Here is a 22105-nt window from a genome sequence, read left to right as displayed (position 1 = left end):
TTTATGTATCACATTGCCATCACGCCGCCATGTTTAACAAACAGATTACAATAATTCCTTTTCTTTCTGCACTCCAGGAGGGGGTTGCGCCCCCACACCCTAAATAAGGAGCCACCACTGATCTCTATCTAACCTCTCTCCCTGGCTGTTCAACCAATACCTGGCACTTCTTGCCCACCGCATTGCTGCGCTCTGCCCCAACTTCCAATGCTATGCGGATGACACCCAGCTCATTTTCAGGCTACCCTCAGCCACTTATTCTCCCTCTCTCATCTTAGACTGTCTGTCCGCCATCCAGGAGTGGTGTGACGCCAAGGATCTCTGCCTTAATGCCAGTAAGAATGAGATTATCCTCATCGGCACACCCACACCCTCCTTTCCTGTCACTCTCTGGCCGGCCTCTCTTGGCCCTCTCCCTGCTCCCACCTGTGAGGCTAAAAACCTCGGGGTCATCTTCCACTCCACACTCTCATTCTCTCCTCACATCTCTGATGTCTCTGAGAAGTCGCACTACCAGCTGCACCTCCTCAGAGGTATTCTTCCTTTCCTCTCCTTCCTCCAGAAGCTCGCTGTCTCCAGAGCTCTGGTTCATATCTCTTCAGGACTGAAATCTCTGCACTGGCTCCTAGTGGCTGCGAGGATAAAGTTCAAAACCCTCTGCATTGTCCACAAGGCCTTCTGGGGCCTTAATACCTTCAACTCTCTCTTCCTAAATATATTCCTTCTCGAGCTCTTCGCTCATCCGCCTCCAACTCCCTCAGGGTTAGTTGCTTCTCCAAGCAACACGTTGGTGGTAGATCTCTTTCTTCAGCTGGGGCCTCCCTCTGGAACAGCCTCCCTCCCTCCCTCCCTGAAACTTGAGGAGTATCATCTCCAGTTCCGGAAGCACCTCAAAACATTTCTCTTTGCTTCTGCTTTTTTCTCCTCCTCTCCCATGCTGACCTCCTGGCTGATACTGAAACTGCACTGGTTACTTGGCCACCCTCTGTCCTCAGACCCAGGTCCCCTCCCCCGCCAGTCACATACCTGCACTGCCTTCCTGGCAACCCCTGCACTTGGGACTGTTTCTGTATCCCTACAGTCCCAATAGCAGCACTTACACCTGATGTCTGCACTTACCCTGGAGTACACAAAAAGGTGTTCGCATGTACGAAATTAGTTAACTTTGTAAGTACAACTTATGCTTTTTAGATGTTGCATTAAGTGGTGATTTAATCACATATTTTTACAGATCTATGGTACCTGTAACTATATTTTAACATAAGCCCGGTGAGTATTCAGGGTCTCAATGATGCCAATATCGAAAAAAAGAAAAGAAAAAGTAAATTGTTTTTTTATTTGTTTAGTGCAAAAGAAAATTGTCTGTGATTCATGAAATAGACATTCCGGCTTAATATAGCGCTGATAAATCAAAAATTAATACAAAAGCTAAATAAAATAGAGCACCTTGCTATTATTTCAACAATTAGACATTTGTGAAAAAATCTAAATGTACATTTGAACATAATCATATGGGGAAAAGCTAGCAACAGAGAAAATATTGTTGTGAGGAAACACAAACAGTAAGTACAAAAACAGTTTCAGCATGAAATGGAAAAGCACATCCAATGTGATTTGAAACAAAATTAGTCCCAAGCGGGATCTATGTGTTTGCAAAACGGAAAATACAGCTGAATTGGCTGACTGTCCCTGGCTAATCAGTGAGGTTAAGCCATCATCATGTGCATATTGACGCAAGAAAAAACAATTGCAACTTATTGTGGACATCAATACATCATTATAAACATGAATAAATTATTCCAAAAGGTCCTGGTTAGAAGATACCAGTTTAAGGCCGATGTAGAGGAGCCTACGCCCTGCGCTTGACTGAGTTGAAAGAAAGTGTTGATAGCCAACCGCTATTGTTCTGATGGTACAACACAGTACCCAAGCGGACGTTTGGCACAATGGGTGTTTTGGTGGGATGAAAGGGGTGTACCATATTCATCAGGTAGAGGATTTCTCTGTTCAGCCCTGAATAGAGTATCGTGCTCTTAGGCAAAGTGTGGTATGCCAACGGTATGTTAGCTCACAGGAAGAATTATTCAGTTTAGGCAATTGACACCAAAGACTTGAGTGTATAACTCGTAGCAAAGGGTGCACACATTGGTGCACGTCTGTAGTGTTAAGCAGCTACATGTAGCCGTGGCAGAAATATTTGAAGGCACATGTCATCTAAATCACGTGATTAAGTGAATCATACTGAGCTGAAAAGGAACATAAGGCTCAGGATCTCAATACCAAAAGGTGATTTTGATGACTTGTGCGTATAGTAATACATTTGACTGGTTAACAGACAAAAAAGAAGCGTTGGCCCCAATCATAGGAGGGTAGCAGTTGAGAAAAAATCGAATACAATAAGATTTTTAGATTGTCAATAATAAAAGCAGGATAGTAAGAATCAATAGAACTATAAAGGAAGACATAAAAAGAATGTTATTGTGCAGGCTTGAAAATTGTTTAAAGAATTGTTTTTGGGAAATGGGCGCTGATTGATGGTGCTTGCCCAAATGGATTGTTGTGGTATAATTAATTAAAGTATTAACAGAATAAAAGGAACCAGTAATTACTGACAGTTAAAAACGACTTGTCATTATGGGGACAAAGTGGGGTGGGGTGCAAAACATTACCAAGATACACACCTAAGATTAGGAAATACCATGCAGAGTGGGTAAAAGGCACAGCTGACATGGCTTGGCTTGAAGAAGGTTTGCTATCAAGAACAATATTGCCACACATAACAACATACTTAAACGCTGCATACTCAGGGAAGACGTTACAGAAAAGGTTAGCTGTTTTAGAGCTATGGAAAATGTACCAGAGCGAGAGTGAAGATCTGCCCGAGAAGGAGTGGATGCTTAATTAGCATATAGAGCAGGATGTAACGCCCTCGGCTCCTCTTTCTCCTCCTAAAAATGATAGTACAACTGAAGACAAACAGGGAATATATCCTCTAAAGGAGTTAAGGGCAGCGGTGGGGTATGTTAACCCAACATTTGCGCTCCCCGATTATAGTAGTGAGGATAGCATGGAAGGAATCAAGACTAAAGAATGTAAATATATGTCCACACCCGATGAATGTAAAGAGTGTGATCAAAGATGGTACAGACAGATAGAGATTGAAGAGTAAATATATGTCCACACCCGATGAATGTAAAGAGTGTGATCAAAGATGGTACAGACAGATAGCGATAGAAGAATAAGCTAAGTGACAAAAAGGAGACAAAGACTGAACTAGTGGAGTGACAATAGTACAGAACAAGTGGATGGGAGGACAGATACTACTTAAATTAGACAGAAAGGGTATTGACGATGTCAAAGAAAGAGAGGAACAGCAAAAGAAGGAAAAGAAATAAGAAAGGATATATAAAGATGAGGCAGATAAAGATAAGAAGCGAAAGGAAGAATGAAGAAGGTGTGAAGAACAGAAAAAGAGAAATAGAGAAAGGAAGAGAAGAAATGTGAAGAAATAGAAGCACAGAGATTGAAAGAACGTTGCAAAGAAGGCAAGAGGAAGAAGAGAAAAGGGAGATGAGAAGAAGGGAAGAAGAAATGAGAAGGAGTAGGGCACAACGGGATGACAAAGTAGATCACAATGTTAATAGATGTATGATACCAATTGTAGCATGAGAATGATGGGAAGAAGAGAGAGGGTCACAACCGGCCTGCAGGGAGCTGCACAACATACCTAGTGCACCGACATGGGCCGATGAGCTTGAGGCAGAAGCCATAAGGAAAACGATTGGGGATCTACAAAGGCAAGTGAGGGAGGAAAATGGTTATGAGACCAGAGGGAGTATCAAAGGATCTCCACCGAAAGAACCAAGAGGCAGATTGGATGACATAATGATGGACAAGCATAGAACACTGTCCTTAAGCACACTAGATCTTGATGACGAGGAAAGGGACAGCAGTCATACCAGTTGGGGTATAACGATGTCAGATCAAGAAAGGGGAGACAAGGAGAGAGCGCAAAGAGAGGGCATATGCAGCTTTTTGATATATCCGAACATAGAAAAGGGGTATAGTGGTTAGACTTAGAGGACCCAAAAGAAAAAAACACCAGAACCTATTCCATATTCTGAATGACCACAAGCACGGTTGCGTAGTTTAGAGGATATATTTCCATTTTATGAAGTAGATTAAATTCATTGTCAGAATGAAGATGAATGGGTGGAACTAGCCCCACCTGGAAGACAATTTGAATACAGTTATGGACCAGGATTTATACAATTTCCATTAATAGATAAAGGAGGAGGACAACCACAATGTATACAATGGCCACAAATGGATAAAGAAAATGTGTAATGTAAATTACCTAGTTTGACTGCAGGTGCAGGAAAATGGATTTTTGAGTTAGAAAGAATGACAGCTGGAATGACGTTAGCATTGGGTGATGTAAAAGGACTACTAGCAGCTATTCTAGGGGAGAGAGCTGGCAACATCTGGAGACGAGTGGGGAATGCAATTGTGACAGCACAAAATATGACACATGATGGAGCACCATTTAATAATTTTGGAGCAGACATATGGAGGGTGCTTACAGTACAATGCCCTGACACATCAGACATAGGTACGATTATGACTAGGAAAATGGGAAAGGACGAAGATCCTGCTGCTTTTATTCAGGAGATTCAAGAACATTTGCGTCTAGAAACCGTAGCATTATTTTATAATATTTTATGCCAGGGACTGCCCGAGCCAGTGCAACAGCAAATGAAGAAACAGGTAGAGATGCAAGCGAAGCCATGGCCAGAAATGCTGTTGACTAATGTACATCATTGTCGATTATTACAAGAGAAGAATAAGAAAAAAGCTAATTGGAAGCAGGATGAAGCAAATTTGGTTCTGAAAGAATTGTTGAGGTTTGCAATAGAAGGAGCAGTATTGACGAGTGGTGAAGGCATGGCCACACAAGAGTTACAGCCAGCGCGGCCAAGCAATGCAGGGTACCCTATAGTTAAAGGTGGGTACAATTTTTGGTCATGAGGTAGAGGGAATGGACCCAGAGGACAAGCAGATTTCAAAACCCTCAAGGGGAGAGGGAATTATTGAAGGACAAGCGCATCAGTGCTGGATTTGTATAATGACAAGACATATAGCCTGCATGTGTAGAAGTAGACGGGGCATGCAACAGAACTGGCAAGTTCCAAGAGGGGGGACGGGCTATTTTCCACTGTATAATACAGAGCCGCAGGTCTATTATGCCCAGGATCACACACAGTATTAGACACATGTGCTGCAAATACAGAAAACACAGCATATCACGCTGCAAACACAGTCGCCACAAGGGCAACCACATCAAATGCCTATGGAAACACAAGTACGGACACAACAACCGCAGTACACTCCGATGCAACAAGCAACAGTGCCACAATGGAAGGAGAATGCAGGAGCCCCACAGGTAACCACGCCCAGGATAGGGAGTGTGACCGTAGTCAGAGGGAATCCTTTTACCAGAACAGGGATGGCGTTATAACCACAATAGGTGACCCCACAGAGCAACCTGATGTTTTCAGTACTATCTGTGACACCAGACCCACCAAGGGTCAGGGTAACGATAGGAGGGAAGATATTTTTGTTGCTTGTAGACACAGGAGCTAATCGTTCCTGTGTTTGAGTGGGAAAGTACCCAATGTCTGGGATTGCCATGAATGCGCAGGGATTCTCTGGGCCTGCTAGTTTGGTTCCTTTTACTGAAGGATTACCACTTTCCATAGGAGAACATGAAGTGCCTATGCCAGTATTGTATTCTCCCGGCAGACACCCGGTTAACATAGTGGGACGTGACTTAATGACAAAGCTAAACATGACGATATCTTTTACTGACAAAGGGATAGCGTGTTCCACCACAGGCATATACTACATACATGTAAGATTATTCAGATTAGCATTTACAGGCCAAAACACATTGCAAGGGGTTCCTTTAGACTCAGAAGTATTTTTGTATGGAATACATATTTTGCTGACATGGCTTCCTAGACTGGTAGGTAAATTGTTGAGAATACCTCATAAATGTTTGTTTAGGCCAGAAATACCCATGCATGTCAAGGAAGGACAGGCTATTCCCCTAGAACTAGTTGCAGCTGTGGTAAGAGAGGAAAGGGTGGTTGTTCATGGGACAGATGATGAAGGAAGAGAATCGATTAATTGCTCTTGGTGAAGGATACAGACTAAGAGACTTGACAGATGAAGAATTGTTCAATGATGATTATTCAGATGATGAATTCGTATTTTTCATAAATCCACTTATTGGATTAAAGTTGAGAATAGGGAGATACCACAGAGAATAGCATTGGTGAAAAAGAAACCATCAATTTTCCAGGAAGATTTTGTTACCGTGGCAAGCATCTTATGAACCAGCAGCACATATGATGTGAGTCTATTGAGTGGCGCAGGAGCAGTTAAAATAAAACTCAAACCAGGAGCAATTTGCCACGAGCAAAACAGTATTCAATGTTGAGAGAGGCAGATGAAGGTATAGATGAGACCATTTCTGTTTTAATACAGCAGGGAATATTGTTACCATCAGAATCCCCATGTAACACAGCTGTATACCCGGTGAAGAAAGCAACGGGGGGGGCATGGAGATTTATTCAGGATCTGCTCCTGCCAAACAATATTTGTGAAGCAGAGTTTACGCTGGTTCCGATTACTGCTATGATGTTATGTAACATTGGAGCTAAAACCAAACATTTAAAAGTTATAGTTTTAAAAATGCATTCTTTTCAATTCCCCTTCTTGAAGACTCATAAGATTTGACTTTGTTTTTTAATAGAAATCAGTGGTAGAAACATACAAGAATACCTCAGGAGTATTGTGAGTCCCCATCAATCTTTAATAGGATTCTTCATAGGGACCTAGATAATGTACGATTGGAGAGCACAATAATTCAGTACGTAGATGACATATTAGTGTGCAGTAAGATAGAGGAAAGGTGCAGAGAAGATTCAGTTCGACTAATGACAATACTAGCAGAGAAAGGATACAGCCGTTGTTAGGTCTATGTAATTATTGCAGGGCCTGGGTTTTTGATTACAGTACATATATTTGACCACTTTTAAAAGGAATGAAGGGAGCACAGATATATAAAAGTAAAATAGCATGGACAGATGAGATGACTGAAGGATTCCAGGAATTAAAAAGGGCAATTTTTACATCCCCCTATTAGGGATTCCGGACTATAATGAGGAATTGTATTTATTCTCACATACAAATGGAGAAGTGATGGCTATAGTCCTCACGTAGAAGACAACAGTAGGACATGGACATAAACCGCTCCAGTTAGCCTACTATAATGAGATTCTAGACCCAGTAATGAAAGGGTCTAGAACCCTTGCGAACAACGTTAGCTGATGCTGCTTTTGCGATTCAAAAAGCTGATGCCCATAGTGTAGCAAAAATATCAGGGGATGAGATGTATGATTATTTGACAAATATGACCACTAGTGTTTCTTTTATTTCTCCAGAATTGGATCTTTCATAGATTCACATGCTTGAATATTCCCTGTCGTCAGACCGGGAATCCTCGGGGATTTAAAATAATTATTAATAATTAAATATATATATTATTTCCAAAGAAAAATTGAATTTGGATAGCCTATTATGCCTAATGAGGCATTCATTTGTGTAGCACCTCCACCTCACTTTGGTTTTGGGTTTAAGCCCCGCCCCAGGCAGCCATCTTCAGATTTTGAGCCATGAGTAGACTACATGTGTGATGACTGCTGGGCGTTGGAGCAGCCTCTCAGGGTAGGGTGCATGTGAATCTATGAAAGATACCAATGCTGGAGAAATACAGTTACTTCAATGCCAGCGAAGAACAAAACCCAACACTCACCGAATGACTCACTGAATTAAACCAGTGGATGAGCACCAAGAGCCTTAAACTCAACCCGGGCAAAACAAAAATCATGATTGCACCCGACGACCTGCTGAGCAACATTCACATTCCATAGCCCACCGAGCTAGGAAACCTGCCAGAACCATCCAAAGTGGTCAAAGACCTGGGAATCCTAATCGATAAGGAACTAACACTAGAACCACAAGTCAATGGAGTAGTAAAGAAATATGTTTTCTACCTGCACTTGATCAAGAAGATACTTCCTTACCCCTCTTTCACACACAGAACACTCGCCGTCATCTCTCTCATCATGTCAAGAATAGACTACACCAACAGCATCCACCTCAGAATGCCAGAATACCTTACGAGGAAGCTACAACAAATTCAGAATGCAGCAGCAAGATTACTCCTCAGACTCATTAAGAAAGAACACATCACAGGAGCGCTGAGAATACTACATTGGCTACCAGTCAAAACACAAATCTTCTTCAAAACTCTCTACATAACACACAGAGTGAACAACAGCCAAGGACCGGAATTCATACAGGAACAAATCACCATTCACAAACCAACTCAAACGCTAAGATCCAGCAATGACACCTGCCTCGAACCAACACAATACGCAAAAACAAACATTTGGGGGATCATCCTTCTCATGCATAGCAGTGAAACTATGGAACTTGCTCCCAAGGGAAATACGAGCAGTAGAAAACCACCTCCAATTCAGAAAGCTATTAAAACAGGGCTTTTTAACACACAGAGCTGAAGAAATCACAGAGAGAAAAAAGCCATGACCACAACACAAGAAAACTCTACAAAACCAGACCACCCAAACAGGTATCCGACGCTAATCAGAAAAGGAACAAAATAAGCTGAAGGGCTATCCCAATGCAAAAAACAACCCAGACAACCCCCGACTAACACTGCAAATAACCCTCCTACACTCTGCATACCCACCACCCAATCAGACCTCCACCACAAAACACCCACACTGCAGGCACTCTACCAATTCTCCACAACACCCAACACGCACATGAAACATCTTCATACAACTACACACAAAACATCACAAAATGACAATCAACTAAAACCATACCAGCACACAGCAACCGGTTTTCTCAAGCTGAAGCTACCAACAGCACATCAAAGCTCTCTTGCGCTGGTCCCTCTCAGACCTACTAATTAACTAACCACCCTAACCCCCTTCCCTTTCAGATCTACCTGAGCACCTGGAGACCTTAAAATATGGTAGCAGTTTGCAGTGTAAGTCACAATAACATAACGGTTCTATGTCCCTTTATTGACAGCTTTTTTTAAAAATAATTTATAACACCAAAATTACTTCGAAAAAAACTCTGCAAATTTGTATTTTTTATTTTTGGGGGGTCCCCTTTCTCTATATTCTAACTCCTACTCCAAACCCCTCCCCACCCATTTTAACCCCTTACCCCCTATATATTTCAATTAGTTTTTTCATAGTAATTTTGGCATTTAAATATGTCAGCAAAACAACAGGATATGTAACACAATATAATAAATGTATGAATGACCCATCATCCAGAAAGATGTAAATACTAAGCATTCTGAGAGACATAGGTCAGCTTTCACATTCTGTTTATTAAGTAAATAAGATAAAATGGCGAAACAGAACCGACACACCAAAACATTATGTTAGCAAAAGTAAGGCTTTGGGTCTTCACAGTGTTCGTCGTCTTGAGAAAAGCGCAGTCTTTAAAGCAGAATGTTCTCACGTGCTCCTCAAGCTGAAAGGAAAGAAGAAAAGTTACAACACACAGATCACACCGGCAGTGTAGCTCCTGAAGAAGGCCACTTTGCACAATCACATGGGAAATGAACCAACAAGTACATAGAGAAGGACCTAAAATCCACACCACAGATCACACAGAAGTAGAAGCAAGTAGCAGAGCTCAGTGGGTAAATGCGCCTTATGCAGGCATGAGGGTTCAGCAGCATATGTTTCATCAGAGGCTGCGTCCAAATCTTGATCAAAAGACTTGCCGTTTACAGAGCTTTCAGCCCTTGTGGGGTTCGATGCTGCAGTAAAGCAATACATTCCAGCTCTTGGTTATTAGAGTGCTGCATCTGGGGCGCTGTGGACACATTTTGTCAATTAGAGGGGGTGCATTAACCAAAGATCCCCTGCTTGACTCGTGCCATGCCCTTGCCATCCATGCTGGCTAGCCCAGTGCCTTTTCCCAGTAGAGAAGCGGGCACTTTCCTGAGCATTGACCCTTCTGGTACACCTGTTCTTCCCCTCAGTCTCCCTGCTCTGCTCACCCTCACCTCGTGGCCCTCCATTACGAGGGTAGCGGGCATCCAGTAAAAATCAAGTGCCGATAGTGCTGAAACTGGTACTCTTGCCACCCGGGAACCTTGGGATGCACATTATACAGGATGCCAATGTACGAAAGCCCATGGGCCGGAAACTCTTTGTGGGAAATCAATGATCCCGGGGAGCAACACCAGGGCGTCGGTGCTTTATTAACCACGCAACGCCATCTTGTCCATGTTACATGCATAGATGAAAGACACAGGAGCGTCATTTGTGTTGAGTTTCCAAACTCTTTTCCATGGACAAGGATCTTGGGACCAGCATTAACCTTCTTCAGGGAAACAGCAAGAAACAAGCTTTTAAAAAAATGCTTCCTTACCCCGGCTAACTACTGGGGGTCTTTTCGTTACCCTTTGGTGCCCCCAGCTAGCACCAGCCCTCTTGGGTGGAGGACTGCTAGTGCAAAATAGTGTCAGATCAAAGTAGTTAGGACTCAAACCAAGGGGCCCTTTCTAGGAACCTCATCAAATTGAAACTTTCTTTCCAAAATTCGAGCTTCTCTTTCAAAAGAGTGTTTGGAAACCAGGCATAGGAGGCCGCAGATGAGTGAGATGTCTGTAATGACAGTGGGATTTATTTGAATGCTACAGAGACTAAGTAACCAACCTATTCTAAGGTAGACCCAATGGTGGGCCTTGGGGTGTAGTAACATGAGCTCTTAGTGCTAAGAGATGAGGCAGTGTGTGCAGTGTGTGCAGTGTGTGCAATATCTAATGCAGTCATTCAGGAGACAATGGCCTAGTCCACTCAACGAGCTCCCAGTCAGTATAACCAGAGTCTTCAGAGCGACAGCAACAAAGCAAATGGCATGAAGGGAATCCCAGGTGCCGCCTTGCATACTTACAGCAGTACAGGCGGTTGATCTTGGTGATGTCCGTGCTGGTGAACTGGCGGGATGTACCAATAGCAACGTTGGGATCCGGCTTGGGGACAATGGTGGCGCGTCCATTGCTTGAGAAGGCGGTCCTGTAGGGAAGCACAGAAAGGAGAGATGTGAAGCATTTAGCAAGTACACTGCGCCGAGAGACCATTGTGAGAAAACTGTGCAAGCGCTCGGCTACTAAGAGGGACGCTGGAGAGAGAGAACTCACTCACTCACTCACTCACTCACTCACTCACTCACTCACTCACTCCTGCACTTAAGACCACAGGGAAAAGCTTCCTGAATCCTATGACTTGAGAATACTCATCTCAGGACCAGTATCGCAAAAAAGCGTTACTGGTTTTGCCTCAATGAAGACAAGACGGAAGTGATGATTGTGGGTCCACCGTCTGCAGCCTCACTCTGGACACCGGCCTTCTGGCCGGCATCTCTTGGGCCGCTGCAGGTTCCTGTTTCCATGGTTAGGGATCTGGGCTTCAAAATGTCTTCTTCACTGTCTACTGAGGCGCAAGTAAGTGCTGTCTCTCAGAAGATACATTTTAAACTTAAGGTTCTTCATAACGTGTTTCCATTTCTCCCCATGCACTTTCGTCTTCCGGTTGTGGCTACTATTATTTCTGGAACCTTGGATTATTGCAATTCTTTGTATCTGGCTCAAACAGCTTATTTGGTTAACGGCCTGCAAATTTTGCAGAACGCGGCGGCCAGAGTTGCAACGGGTTCTGGTTTCCGTTTGTCTATTGCTCCAATTCTTAAATCGTTGCACTGGCTTCCTCTTGCCAAACGTACTGAATTCAGAACACTTTGCATAGTTCTGCATAGTCCCATTGCTTTTTATAGCAATGGGACGGATTTTCTAAAAGCAAAATTTCGCCCTTATGTCCCCACCAGTTTTTTAGATCTGAGACTGATTCTCTAATTGCGATTGCACGCTTTTCACTATTGCGCATTGCTAGCCGAGCCTTTTACGTGGCAGCTGCCCAGCTATGGAATTGGCTGTCCCGCAACTTCGTGCTACTGAGAATCATTTCACATTTTGGTGACTTTTGAAAACGTGTCTCTTCTAGGGGTTTTTTCCTTTTTCTTTTTTCTGACTTGTGTTGTTTAGCGCCAAGGTGCCCTTGTGGTGAATGTTTGTGCTATACAAATTGGTATAACATAACATCTGCCATTCACGGATACAAAAATGCCCCAAACCTCAGTAGCGAAAAAGCATCGCACATTGTGATTAACAATACTTGCCTTGCGTAGTGCATGATTGATGCATAGTCATAGCGGGTGCCCAGGTTGTTGCTGCTCACCTTCCGAAAATTATGTTCCATGCCTAAAATGATACAGCTTGTTATTAGGAGAAGTTATCAATCATTGTTTCCAATGTTATTATGTCTGGGTCACAGTAATTTACCATTGCTTTTAACTATACATTGCAGTTCTAGCAGTTTATCTGAAGGGATGAGCAGTCCTTGATGAATCACGTACACATAACTTTAAAGATCAGTCTTTACAGCGATGTATACGGAAAACTCTACATTGTTGGCCATTGTGGGTTGGGCAATATATGTCTGGACTAGTGTCAGATTTGTGATATTAAATTACAGTGGTAGTAAAATTGTGATGTGCAAATATATAATACTTTTTATTGTTGTCAGTAGCATAATCTATGCTATTAAACCTAATGGGATGTGCAATACAGTCCTCCTCAAGAGTTAGAAGTGCAATACTAAAAACAGGTTTAGCCACTTTGGCATGTATTAGACAAGACTTCTCCTTGGTGACGCTGCTAATATCTGTAATGTTTAACTAAATTGGTGATACCAAGTGCTGAGTGTGCTGAGAGAATGCTACTTAGACTTGAAACCCCAACTTCGGACTTCTTAAACCCATCCTGGAATTTATACATAAGCATTCCATTCTAGATTTTAAAAAACCATGTCAAAGACACAAGTCCATTCCTGGATCTTATCACTAGTGCAGCAAAGCAAAGACACATCTTAATTGCCCACTGGCCTGAACTGAAGAAAATCCATCCCTTGCCCCAAGAGCCAGATCATGCCCAGAATGTCAACACTTCGTCTCGTGTGTAGAACGCTCAACATGTATTGTCTGTCCATTGCACACACAGGCCACCTGCGTTAGTTATCTCCCTTGGGTCACTTACATAGATAAGTAGGTTTCTAAAGAGTAAGAAGTATATTCACGGTACCCCCCAAAACAACCAATACGCTATATATCCCCTTAAATTCAGGAAATACCTCTGGCTTACTGAGTGTCCCTGCAAGCACTCAACAGAAGTGTCTCCACTATCTGCCCTTTACCACTTATAGAACTTTACATCGACATTCACCCCGTTTGATGTCTTAATCTTATGTGTTCAACTTACAAAAGTGTTTTTGTCCCTCATTGCCAACCAGAACTAGCAGATGCGCATCACCCGCCACTGCGCCAACCTTTTTTTGGATTAAACAGACAGCAAGTCATTTTATTTATTTATTTAACATTTGTTTGGCGCTTATACAGCAGAATGTGTTTCCAGGCGCCACAAGACTAAGGGGCGAGGGGAACAGAAGAGGATATACAACAATAAACAGTTCTACTAGGCCTTGTGACATTTGTATCGTGCAAGTGCAACAAACAGGAAATGTAGAGGGGGAGGCGAAAGGGAAGGTAAAGGTGGAGGATGCAGGAGGGAGAGGGCCCCAGGAGCTGGCTAAGTGCTATGCGGAGCCCGGAGGGCAAGTGTGGCGGGGGACAGGATAAGGGTCAATTAGTGTGAGGAGGGGGGTGGACCAGACTCAGTAGTCTAGTCAGGGAAGGGTGCCCGTGTGCAAGTGCTACTAAGGAGGTGCTGAGGCAGACTGGTCAAGGGGGCGGCCTGGCCCCTGTATGACTCCGAAGGGACCAGGTAGCCAGTTGCAGCAATAGGGGGTCTTAGCAAGCAAGCAAGAGAGGGAAGGAGGAGGAGAAGAGGAAGGTCTTGAGAAGCTTCTTGAATGTAAGGAGCTCCGGCTGAAGTCTGAGAGGGGTGAGAGGCCATCTCCTGCCGAGTAAAGAGACCTACCCCCACTCTCTGCTTGGAGAAACATCGGACCTGCAAAGAGTTAGAGTTAGAGGACTGAAAGACTTTAGCCGGGTGGCATCTAGGGAGAGAAAGTTGGATGTAGCGCGGTACCCAGAAATTCTTGTGGATGATGCAGAGGGTCTTGAATTTGATCCTTACGGCCACCAGGAGCCAGTGGAGAGATTTTAGGGCTGGAGAGATGGGGTCCCTGGGCTTGAGGCCAAGGATAAGTCTTGCAGTTCTATTCTGGATTAGTTGTAGTGGGCGGAGGGAGGACAGAGGCAGATTGAGCAAGAGGCTGTTGCATTAGTCCAGCCTGGAGAGAACCAGAGCTCTGGGGATGGTGAGGAAAGGGAGAATGCCTCTGAGTAGGTAAAGCTGAAAGTGATCCTTCTTGGGAAGGCCAGTGATAAGATGTGGGAAGGAGAGAGACAAGTCGAAGATGACACCCACGTTTTTTGCTTCACAAGAGGGTGAGGGAAGGGAGCCCAAGAAGAGCGGCCAGAGAGTAGGGGGAGGGAGTTCCAACGAGAAGGATCTCAGTCTTACTGGCATTAAGACGGAGATCGTTAGCAGCACACCATGCCTGAATAGCGGTAACACATTCGAGAGTCAAAGAGGAGAGAAGGCTGCAAGCCTTACCAGGTGTCACATTCTGGAGCAAGATGTCAACAAAGCTGTCGCGGTCACTACGGTTCTGTTCGTGGTGGAATCCCAGGGCATGGAGGAGCTCATGCTGCGCCGTGCCCAGGTAGACGCATCCGTTCCGCTGCAAGGAAACAACCTGGCGGCCCCCAGTTCGTCCAATGTAGGACCAGCATCTGAAAAGAGGAGGGATTAGTACTCAAATGGGCACATTTGCTGACTGTCATTGGGTGCGCTGATATCCGTAGGGCTCAAAGACCTTCCCACGAGGAAGGGTCTCAACCCTTGAGGATTGACATATTTCTGAACCTCTACCTGCATGAACCATCTTGAAGAGTATGATGGCTTGAAGGATTTGCGATGATAAAGGCGTTCCTCACCAATGACAATTATCACAAAGAGAGGGCCCACCTAGAAAGGAGCACCCAAACCTTCAGCTGCAGATATGCAACAATTAGAGGACATCAGTGGTCCTTCTGGGAGGACTAGGTAAACACAGGCTTTGAAACACTCAATGCAGTGGTCAAGAACAGTGCTAGGGGCCAGCGTTGAGTACTACGACACTGAATGGAGTTACAGCAGGGGTTTTATTGCCCTACCCCACTGAAATTGTTCCTTCTCTGGAATACAATGTCTGAATCCTTAGGACACAGCACAAGAGGAATTTCTCTGGAGGTTGAAATGTAATATCTGGCTATCGTGTAAATCCACACAGCCTCGGAGAACCGTGTGTACGTAAACAAGGAATGTGGGTACAGCCCGGTAGCACCAACCTGGGGCCCTTTATCAGCAGACCTAGAGGCTTATTAAGGGCACAGCTGAGGCTGCCCTCAGGCAGGACCACCTTCTGTGTTTCTAATCCAGGACATCAAGGAGCCCACAGAGAAGCAAACCAACCCTCCTCCCAACGCCCCCATGCTTCATAGGTGTCAATCGGGCCCTTGACTTTCCTATGGAGATCCCATGTGATATTCTCTCTGACACAGCACTCAGTGTCACAGAATAACAGCAAAAGATGCCTATCACAGACCATGCCATGAAAATCTCACCACGGCCATGCCATGAAAAGCCCACCACAGACCGTGCCATGAAAAGCCCACCACAGACTCTGCCATGAGAAGCCCTCCACAGACTATGCCATGAAACTCCCACCACAGACTGTGCCATGAAACTCCCACCACAGACTGTGCCAAGAAACACCCACCACAGTCTGTGCCTTGCAACGCCCACCACAGACTGTGGCATGAAAAGCCCCCCTCAGGCTGTGCCATGAAAAGCCCATCACAGGCTGTGCCATGAAATGCCCACCAGAGACTGTGCCATGAAATGCCCATCACAGACTGTGCCATGAAATGCCCACCACAGACTGTGCCATGAAATTCCCACCACAGTCTGTGCCATGAAACGCCCACCACAGTCTGTGCCATGAAATGCCCAACCCAGACCATGCCATGAAAGGCATACTGCAGGCTGTGCCATGACATTCCCAGAGGCCAGGCAATGAAAGGTCTATCAGAGAGTGCCACATTAAATGTCCATCAGAGACTGTCCCATGAAATGCCCCTCAGAGACTGTCCCATGCAATGTCCATCAGAAAGAGTGCCACACAATCTCCAGACTGTGCGGGGAAATCCCCAGCACTGTGCCATGAAATACCTAACAGAGACAGTGCCATCAAATTCCCACACCTGTGCAATGAAATGCCAATCCAATTGTCCCCTGAAATGCCCACCAGGCCGTGCCATGATATGCCCAACAGTACCCACAGAGATAGGGTGTCCAGATGTCCTGGTTTTTCCAGGACTGTCCTGGTATTTGCCCCTCCGTCACGGTGTCCCGAGGCTTTTTTAAGTTTAAAAACCCTGGGAATAGAAGGTCTGGGGGAGACCAGGGTCGCCAAGTACACAGGTGCTCTAGGGCCCAGCCCCCACCCCTGGAAAGGCCAATTGCATAAAAGTCATCATACATTACAATGGGACTTTTTGTCTTACTGCCGGCCTCTCAAATCCCACCAGGGAAACTGTAAGTCAACCCCCTGGTGGACACTGTCCCAGTTTTTTTGCCAAACACTATTGAAAAATCTGAGATCGAGCGGGTTACCGCTCTCCCCAATCACTTTTCATCCCACTTACCAAACCTGGTCCCTTCCTCCAGGTCATCTTTCCTCCAATCAGCGTTCTGTGCCTCCAACATGCACAGAGACTGACCACTGACACAGAAGTAGGACAAAAGTTTCATCAGCACCCTGTTTGTGTTTTAGTCCTTCTTTGCTGTTTATCACAGCGGAAATTGTAGTCCTACTTCTATGTCGGTGGGCTGTCATGGTTTTTTTGTTTGAAAATATGGTCCCCCGACTGTCACAGACACCCTTACTGACCCATTCTGTGGCTCGATGAAGAGATAGTCGCGCTCGTTGGTTCGAGATCTGAAGGAGATGCAGGTGCTTTGCGAGAAGGACTGGATGGCGGACATGATGACGGAACGCTCGTTCGAGGCTGAGGAGGGGAAACAGAAGAGGAAGGAGTTGCATGCTTTCATTCGACACAAACATACTATGATCTGGCAAGGTTTAAAGTAGCTCAGACAAGATTAAATCAGGGAAGCACTTGACATAGGATCTTGGTTTGAAAATGAGGTGCAAAACGATGGCAAGAAACAACGTGAACAGGAACTGGATTTGGGAATTTTCCAAGAGGTCAGCTGGTCCTAAAACACAATCAGAACAGTGCACGAGCTACCCAAAAAATATAATTATAATATAAAAATGACCACTTAATACATTTTTAGCTGCTTAAATAAATGCAGACTAATTTGACCCAAAAGGGTCAGCTGAAGGGAACTCTACTTCAGCCATACTACTCTTTTTACTACTTCAAGTGATAAGGTAAAGTGGCTCTATAATGAGACAGGTGGTGGTGGACTGTGAGTGCGATAGAGGGAGTGGCAGATGCAGAAGACTGCTGCGCTGAAGAGTGCAGGTGGGAAGCACCCCTAACTATTTGGCAGGAGGGGTTCTCGGTGTTCAGGGGGAGGAAGGGCGCAGTGGAGGATATCCATGAGACATGCCTCAGCTGGGAGCCCTGCGATAGATGCGGTGTAGGTGCTGATGGAGTAGAGCTTGATGGGAGTCTGTGATTCCGATGCTAGGCCTTGTGGGCTGTCGGATGGGGAAGGAGTGTGGTGTAAACATCAGAGATTTTAGCAGTGAGGGTGTTAGTGAGTGGGGAAGGAGGGAAGGGAACGTTCCTCAGAAGCAGTGCTGGGGCTGTTCCCTGGTTCAGGGGTTGTAGTCCGGTTTGAAGAACATGGAAAAGACACAAGCGGTTAAGCAAAGCTACGTGAGTCGTGGTCTGTAGGTGGGATATAGAGTAGACCACCTCCTTGCTCATCTCAGGAACGGTGGTTATAGCAATTAGTTGAAGAGCCATGTTTTGAGCTGTTCCTTGAAAGTCTGGTGGTGCCCTTCAAAGTTCCTTAGGTAGTGAGTTCCAGAATGTGGGGGCCAATTCTGTGATGCAGAATTGCAGCTTTGAAGTGTCATAACTGACGCAACATAGCTGCCACAGCTTTGCTGACTCAAACATGACCTGTGCAGTGGCGCGTCATGCCTGACTGTAACATGGCCGCCATCGTGACTTCAATACTAAAATCAGACATCCAAATATTTTACATTAATAGCGAACATTTGAGACTGCTAGGAAGGAGCTTTTAAGACGAAAAGATGGAGGGCCTCATTACGACCCTGGCGGTAAGGGGTTAACGCCAGCGTTAGCTGCGCCGACCCCTTACCGCCAATTCCGAGTTCCCCTAGCGCCATGGAGGTTTTAACACCCGATTTTAGCGGGTGTTAAAATCCATGGCGCTAAGGGACCATGGAGTTAATTACGCCACCGTAATTTACGGTGGCGTAATTAACACCTTCCCCACTCCCATTATGCCCTATGGGGCAAAAATGGGAATGGGGAAGGGTAAATGGGGATTGGGGACTTACCGCCCCGCCAAGGTCGGAATGGGGCGGTAAGTCCGCCAACCACCATGGCGTAAACGTAGTTTACGCCATGGTGGTAAAGTCACGGCCCAGGCGGTAACTTACCGCCTGGGTCGTAATGAGGCCCGGAGTGTTGAATGTGCCTGTTCAATTGCATTGTGGTGATATTTTATGAGAGAGAAAGTAAACAATCTATGAAAAACAGCAGTAGTTTTGGCCAACAAATTGTGAATCTCCTTCGTCAACAGGTAAAGTGGTCTACATGCTAGTACAGGGTCAGCGCTGTAACAAGGCCATGCCGTAAGCATCCAATGGCGGACAGGGTATTTTCTGGCATGGGCACCATATGGAGAGATACCATTTTAAATAAGAAGTTCAGGCAGTTTGGGAGGTGGGCGGCTGGGGCCATCAATACACGGCTTAGTCGTTCAGCTGCAGCACCACTGCAGGGTCACACTAAACCCCCCTAAAGTAGGATATGCGATGGCACTGAGCAGAGGTGGGCAAGCCTCCAGGGAGAGAAACTCGCCTGTAACTGACTCTGCAGAGCCTGTCTGACATACGACTGACTCTGCCCCAGTCCCACCAGACCATCGGAGATGCCTACTTGTGGGAACAGAGTAGCCTATCTCTGGTGTAATGGACCACCAGGAATTTTAATCCCACGTAGTGGACCGCCACATCTTTATGGAAAAAACAAAGTTTTATTGTAAAATGCCAAACTTAATGGTTGCCCCCAGTGCTGATGAGACCCATGACATGAAGTTGGTGATGGCACTTACTGTAACTGGACGAGATCTGATATGGTACCAGCACTTGGCCGTTGTTGGCACGTGGCCATCGGCATTGGCCAGAAGCACACTGGTCGGCATTTCTGAGGGGATCCACAGCGATATCACCGAACTCGAGGGACGGCTGCCCAATGGGGGATTCGCCTATGAAATGGGGAAGAGAGAACAAGGAGTTAAAAAGCTGATCATGTGTGCCTCCAAAATGCAGTCTCTACTCGTACCCCTCCTCTATCGTTACCCCGCCACGAGTTCCAGGTCACTAACAAAATGCTTTGTTCTCCTGCTTCTGACCCCTCTACAATCACTTCTCTTCTCGATCACCCTACTCTACTTTCTGCGTTCACTACACTCAAGTTCTCTAGCTCTATTATCCGCTGGTTCCATTCGGATTCTCCTGGATCTATTTGCGGTCTTTGACACTGTCGACCACCCTACTCTACTTTCTGTGTTCACTGCACTCGGTTCTCTAGCTCTATTATCCGCTGGTTCCGTTCTCATTCTCCTGGATCTATCTCCGGCCTTTGACACTGTCGACCACCCTACTCTATTGTCTGCGTTCTCTGCACGCGGGATCACTAGCTCTATTATCCACTGGTTCCATTCTTATCTATCTAGTCATGCAGCCTGTGACACTGCTGTCGACCATCCTACTTTCTGCGTTCACTGCGCTCGGGTTTTCTAGCTCTATTATCCGCTGGTTCCATTCGGATTCTCCTGGATCTATCTGCGGTCTTTGACACTGTCGACCGCCCTACTCTACTTTCTGAGTTCACTGCACTCAGGTTCTCTAGCTCTATTATCCGCTGGTTCCATACTCATCCTCCTGGATCTATTTGTGGCCTTTGACACTGTCGACCTCCCTACTCTACTTTCTGCGTTCGCTTCACTTAGGTTCTCTAGCTCTCTTATCCACTGGTTCTGTTCTCTTTCTCCTGGATCTATCTGCGGCCTTTGACACTGTCGACACCCTACTCTACTTTGTGCGTTCACTTCACTCGGGTTCTCTAGCTCTATTATCCGCTGGTTCCATTCTCTTTCTCCTGGATCTATCTGTGGCTTTTGACACTGTTGACCACCCTACTCTCTGCGTTCACTGCACTCGGGTTAACTAGCTGTATTTTCCGCTGTTCCATTCTCATTCTCCTGGATCTATCTCCGGTCTTTGACACTGTCGCCCACCCAACTTTACTTTCTGCGTTCACTCCACTTGGATTAGCTAGCTCTATTATCTTCTGGTTCCATTCTCATTCTCCTGCATCTATTTGCGTCCTTTGACATGTCGACCACCCTATTCTCTGCGTTCACTGCACTCCGGTTCGCTAGCTGTATTTTCCAATGTTCCATTCTCATTCTCCTGGATCTGTCTGAGGTCTTTGACACTGTTGAGCACTCTAATCTACTTTCTGCGTTCTATGCACTTGGGTTCTCTAGCTCTATTATCCGCTGGTTCCGTTCTCATTCTCCTGGATCTATCTGTGGCCTTTGACACTGTTGATCACCCCACTCTACTTTCTGCGTTCACTGCACTCAGGTTCTGCAGCTCTATTATCCACTGGTTCCATTCTTATCTTTCTAGTCATGCGACCTTTGACACTGTCAATCACCCTACTCTACTTTCTGCGTTCACTGCACTCGGGTTCTCTAGCTCTATTATCCACTGGTTCCATTCTTACCTTTCTAGTCATGCGACCTTTGACACTCGACCACCCTAATCTACTTTCTGCGTTCACTGCACTCAAGTTCTCTAGCTCTATTATCCACTGGTTCCATTCTCATTCTCCTGGATCTATCTGCGGTCTTTGACACTGTCAACCTCCCTAATCTACTTTGTGCGTTCACTGCACTCGGGTTCTCTAGCTCTATTATTAGCTGGTTCCATTCTCATTCTCCTGGATCTATTTGCGCCCTTTGACACTGTTGAGCACCCTACTTTACTTTCTGTGTTCACTGCACTTGGGTTCTCTAGCTCTATTATCCACTGGTTCCATTCTTATCTTTCTAATCGCCCGTTTTTATGTCCTGGGCAGGCTGCACCTCTTCTCCACAGCCGATCTGCTACGGGATCCCACAAGGCTCAGTACTTGGCCCCTAGCACGTCTCTATATATACTCTCCCGTTGGTCTCTATCATTGAATCTTTTAACTTTCCTTGCACATTTATGCCAATGACTCTCAAATCGTTTTTGCCATTTCTCCGTTTTCTGGCTCAGTCTCATCATGGCTCTCTGCCATAAAGGATTGGATGCGCTTCCATTTTCTTCATCTTAACCCTTCGAAAATGTAGATTGTGTACTTTGCACCAACTTCTCCCTCTCCCCTCTTCTCTTCTTTCTCCATCTGTTCTCCCCTTTTCATGATCGAGGCGTCAGTTATGATTCTTCTCTTTCCTTCTCCGCTCATATTTTCCTAACTGTTCGCACCGTCGCTTCTTTCTCTTTAACTTTCAGGAAATCCGCCTTCACCTGTCCTTTCACGCTGCTAAACTCCTTACTACCGCCTCAATCTT

General features: G+C 45.3%; 1 protein-coding gene across 1 annotated transcript in view; it reads right to left on the bottom strand.

Moving 5' to 3' along the window:
- Positions 1 to 9479: 9479 nt before the first annotated feature.
- The window catches only part of LOC138520068 (hatching enzyme 1.2-like), a 45794-nt gene continuing 33168 nt past the window's right edge, over positions 9480 to 22105 (bottom strand). The window contains exons 4-9 of the mRNA XM_069632595.1: positions 19592 to 19744; positions 17199 to 17316; positions 14819 to 14997; positions 12361 to 12442; positions 11080 to 11201; positions 9480 to 9645 (exon numbers count right to left, since the gene is read on the bottom strand). Coding sequence (XP_069488696.1) covers positions 9641 to 9645; positions 11080 to 11201; positions 12361 to 12442; positions 14819 to 14997; positions 17199 to 17316; positions 19592 to 19744 — 659 coding nt within the window. The 3' untranslated portion in view covers positions 9480 to 9640. The remainder of the gene's footprint in view (positions 9646 to 11079; positions 11202 to 12360; positions 12443 to 14818; positions 14998 to 17198; positions 17317 to 19591; positions 19745 to 22105) is intronic.

Source organism: Ambystoma mexicanum, chromosome 13, assembly GCF_040938575.1.
Source record: "Ambystoma mexicanum isolate Mex_15411 chromosome 13, UKY_AmexF1_1, whole genome shotgun sequence".
In the NCBI taxonomy this organism is placed as follows: Eukaryota; Metazoa; Chordata; class Amphibia; order Caudata; family Ambystomatidae; genus Ambystoma; species Ambystoma mexicanum.
The sequence above is the reverse complement of the archived record's forward strand: the minus strand, read 5'-3'. Positions and strand labels throughout refer to the sequence as shown.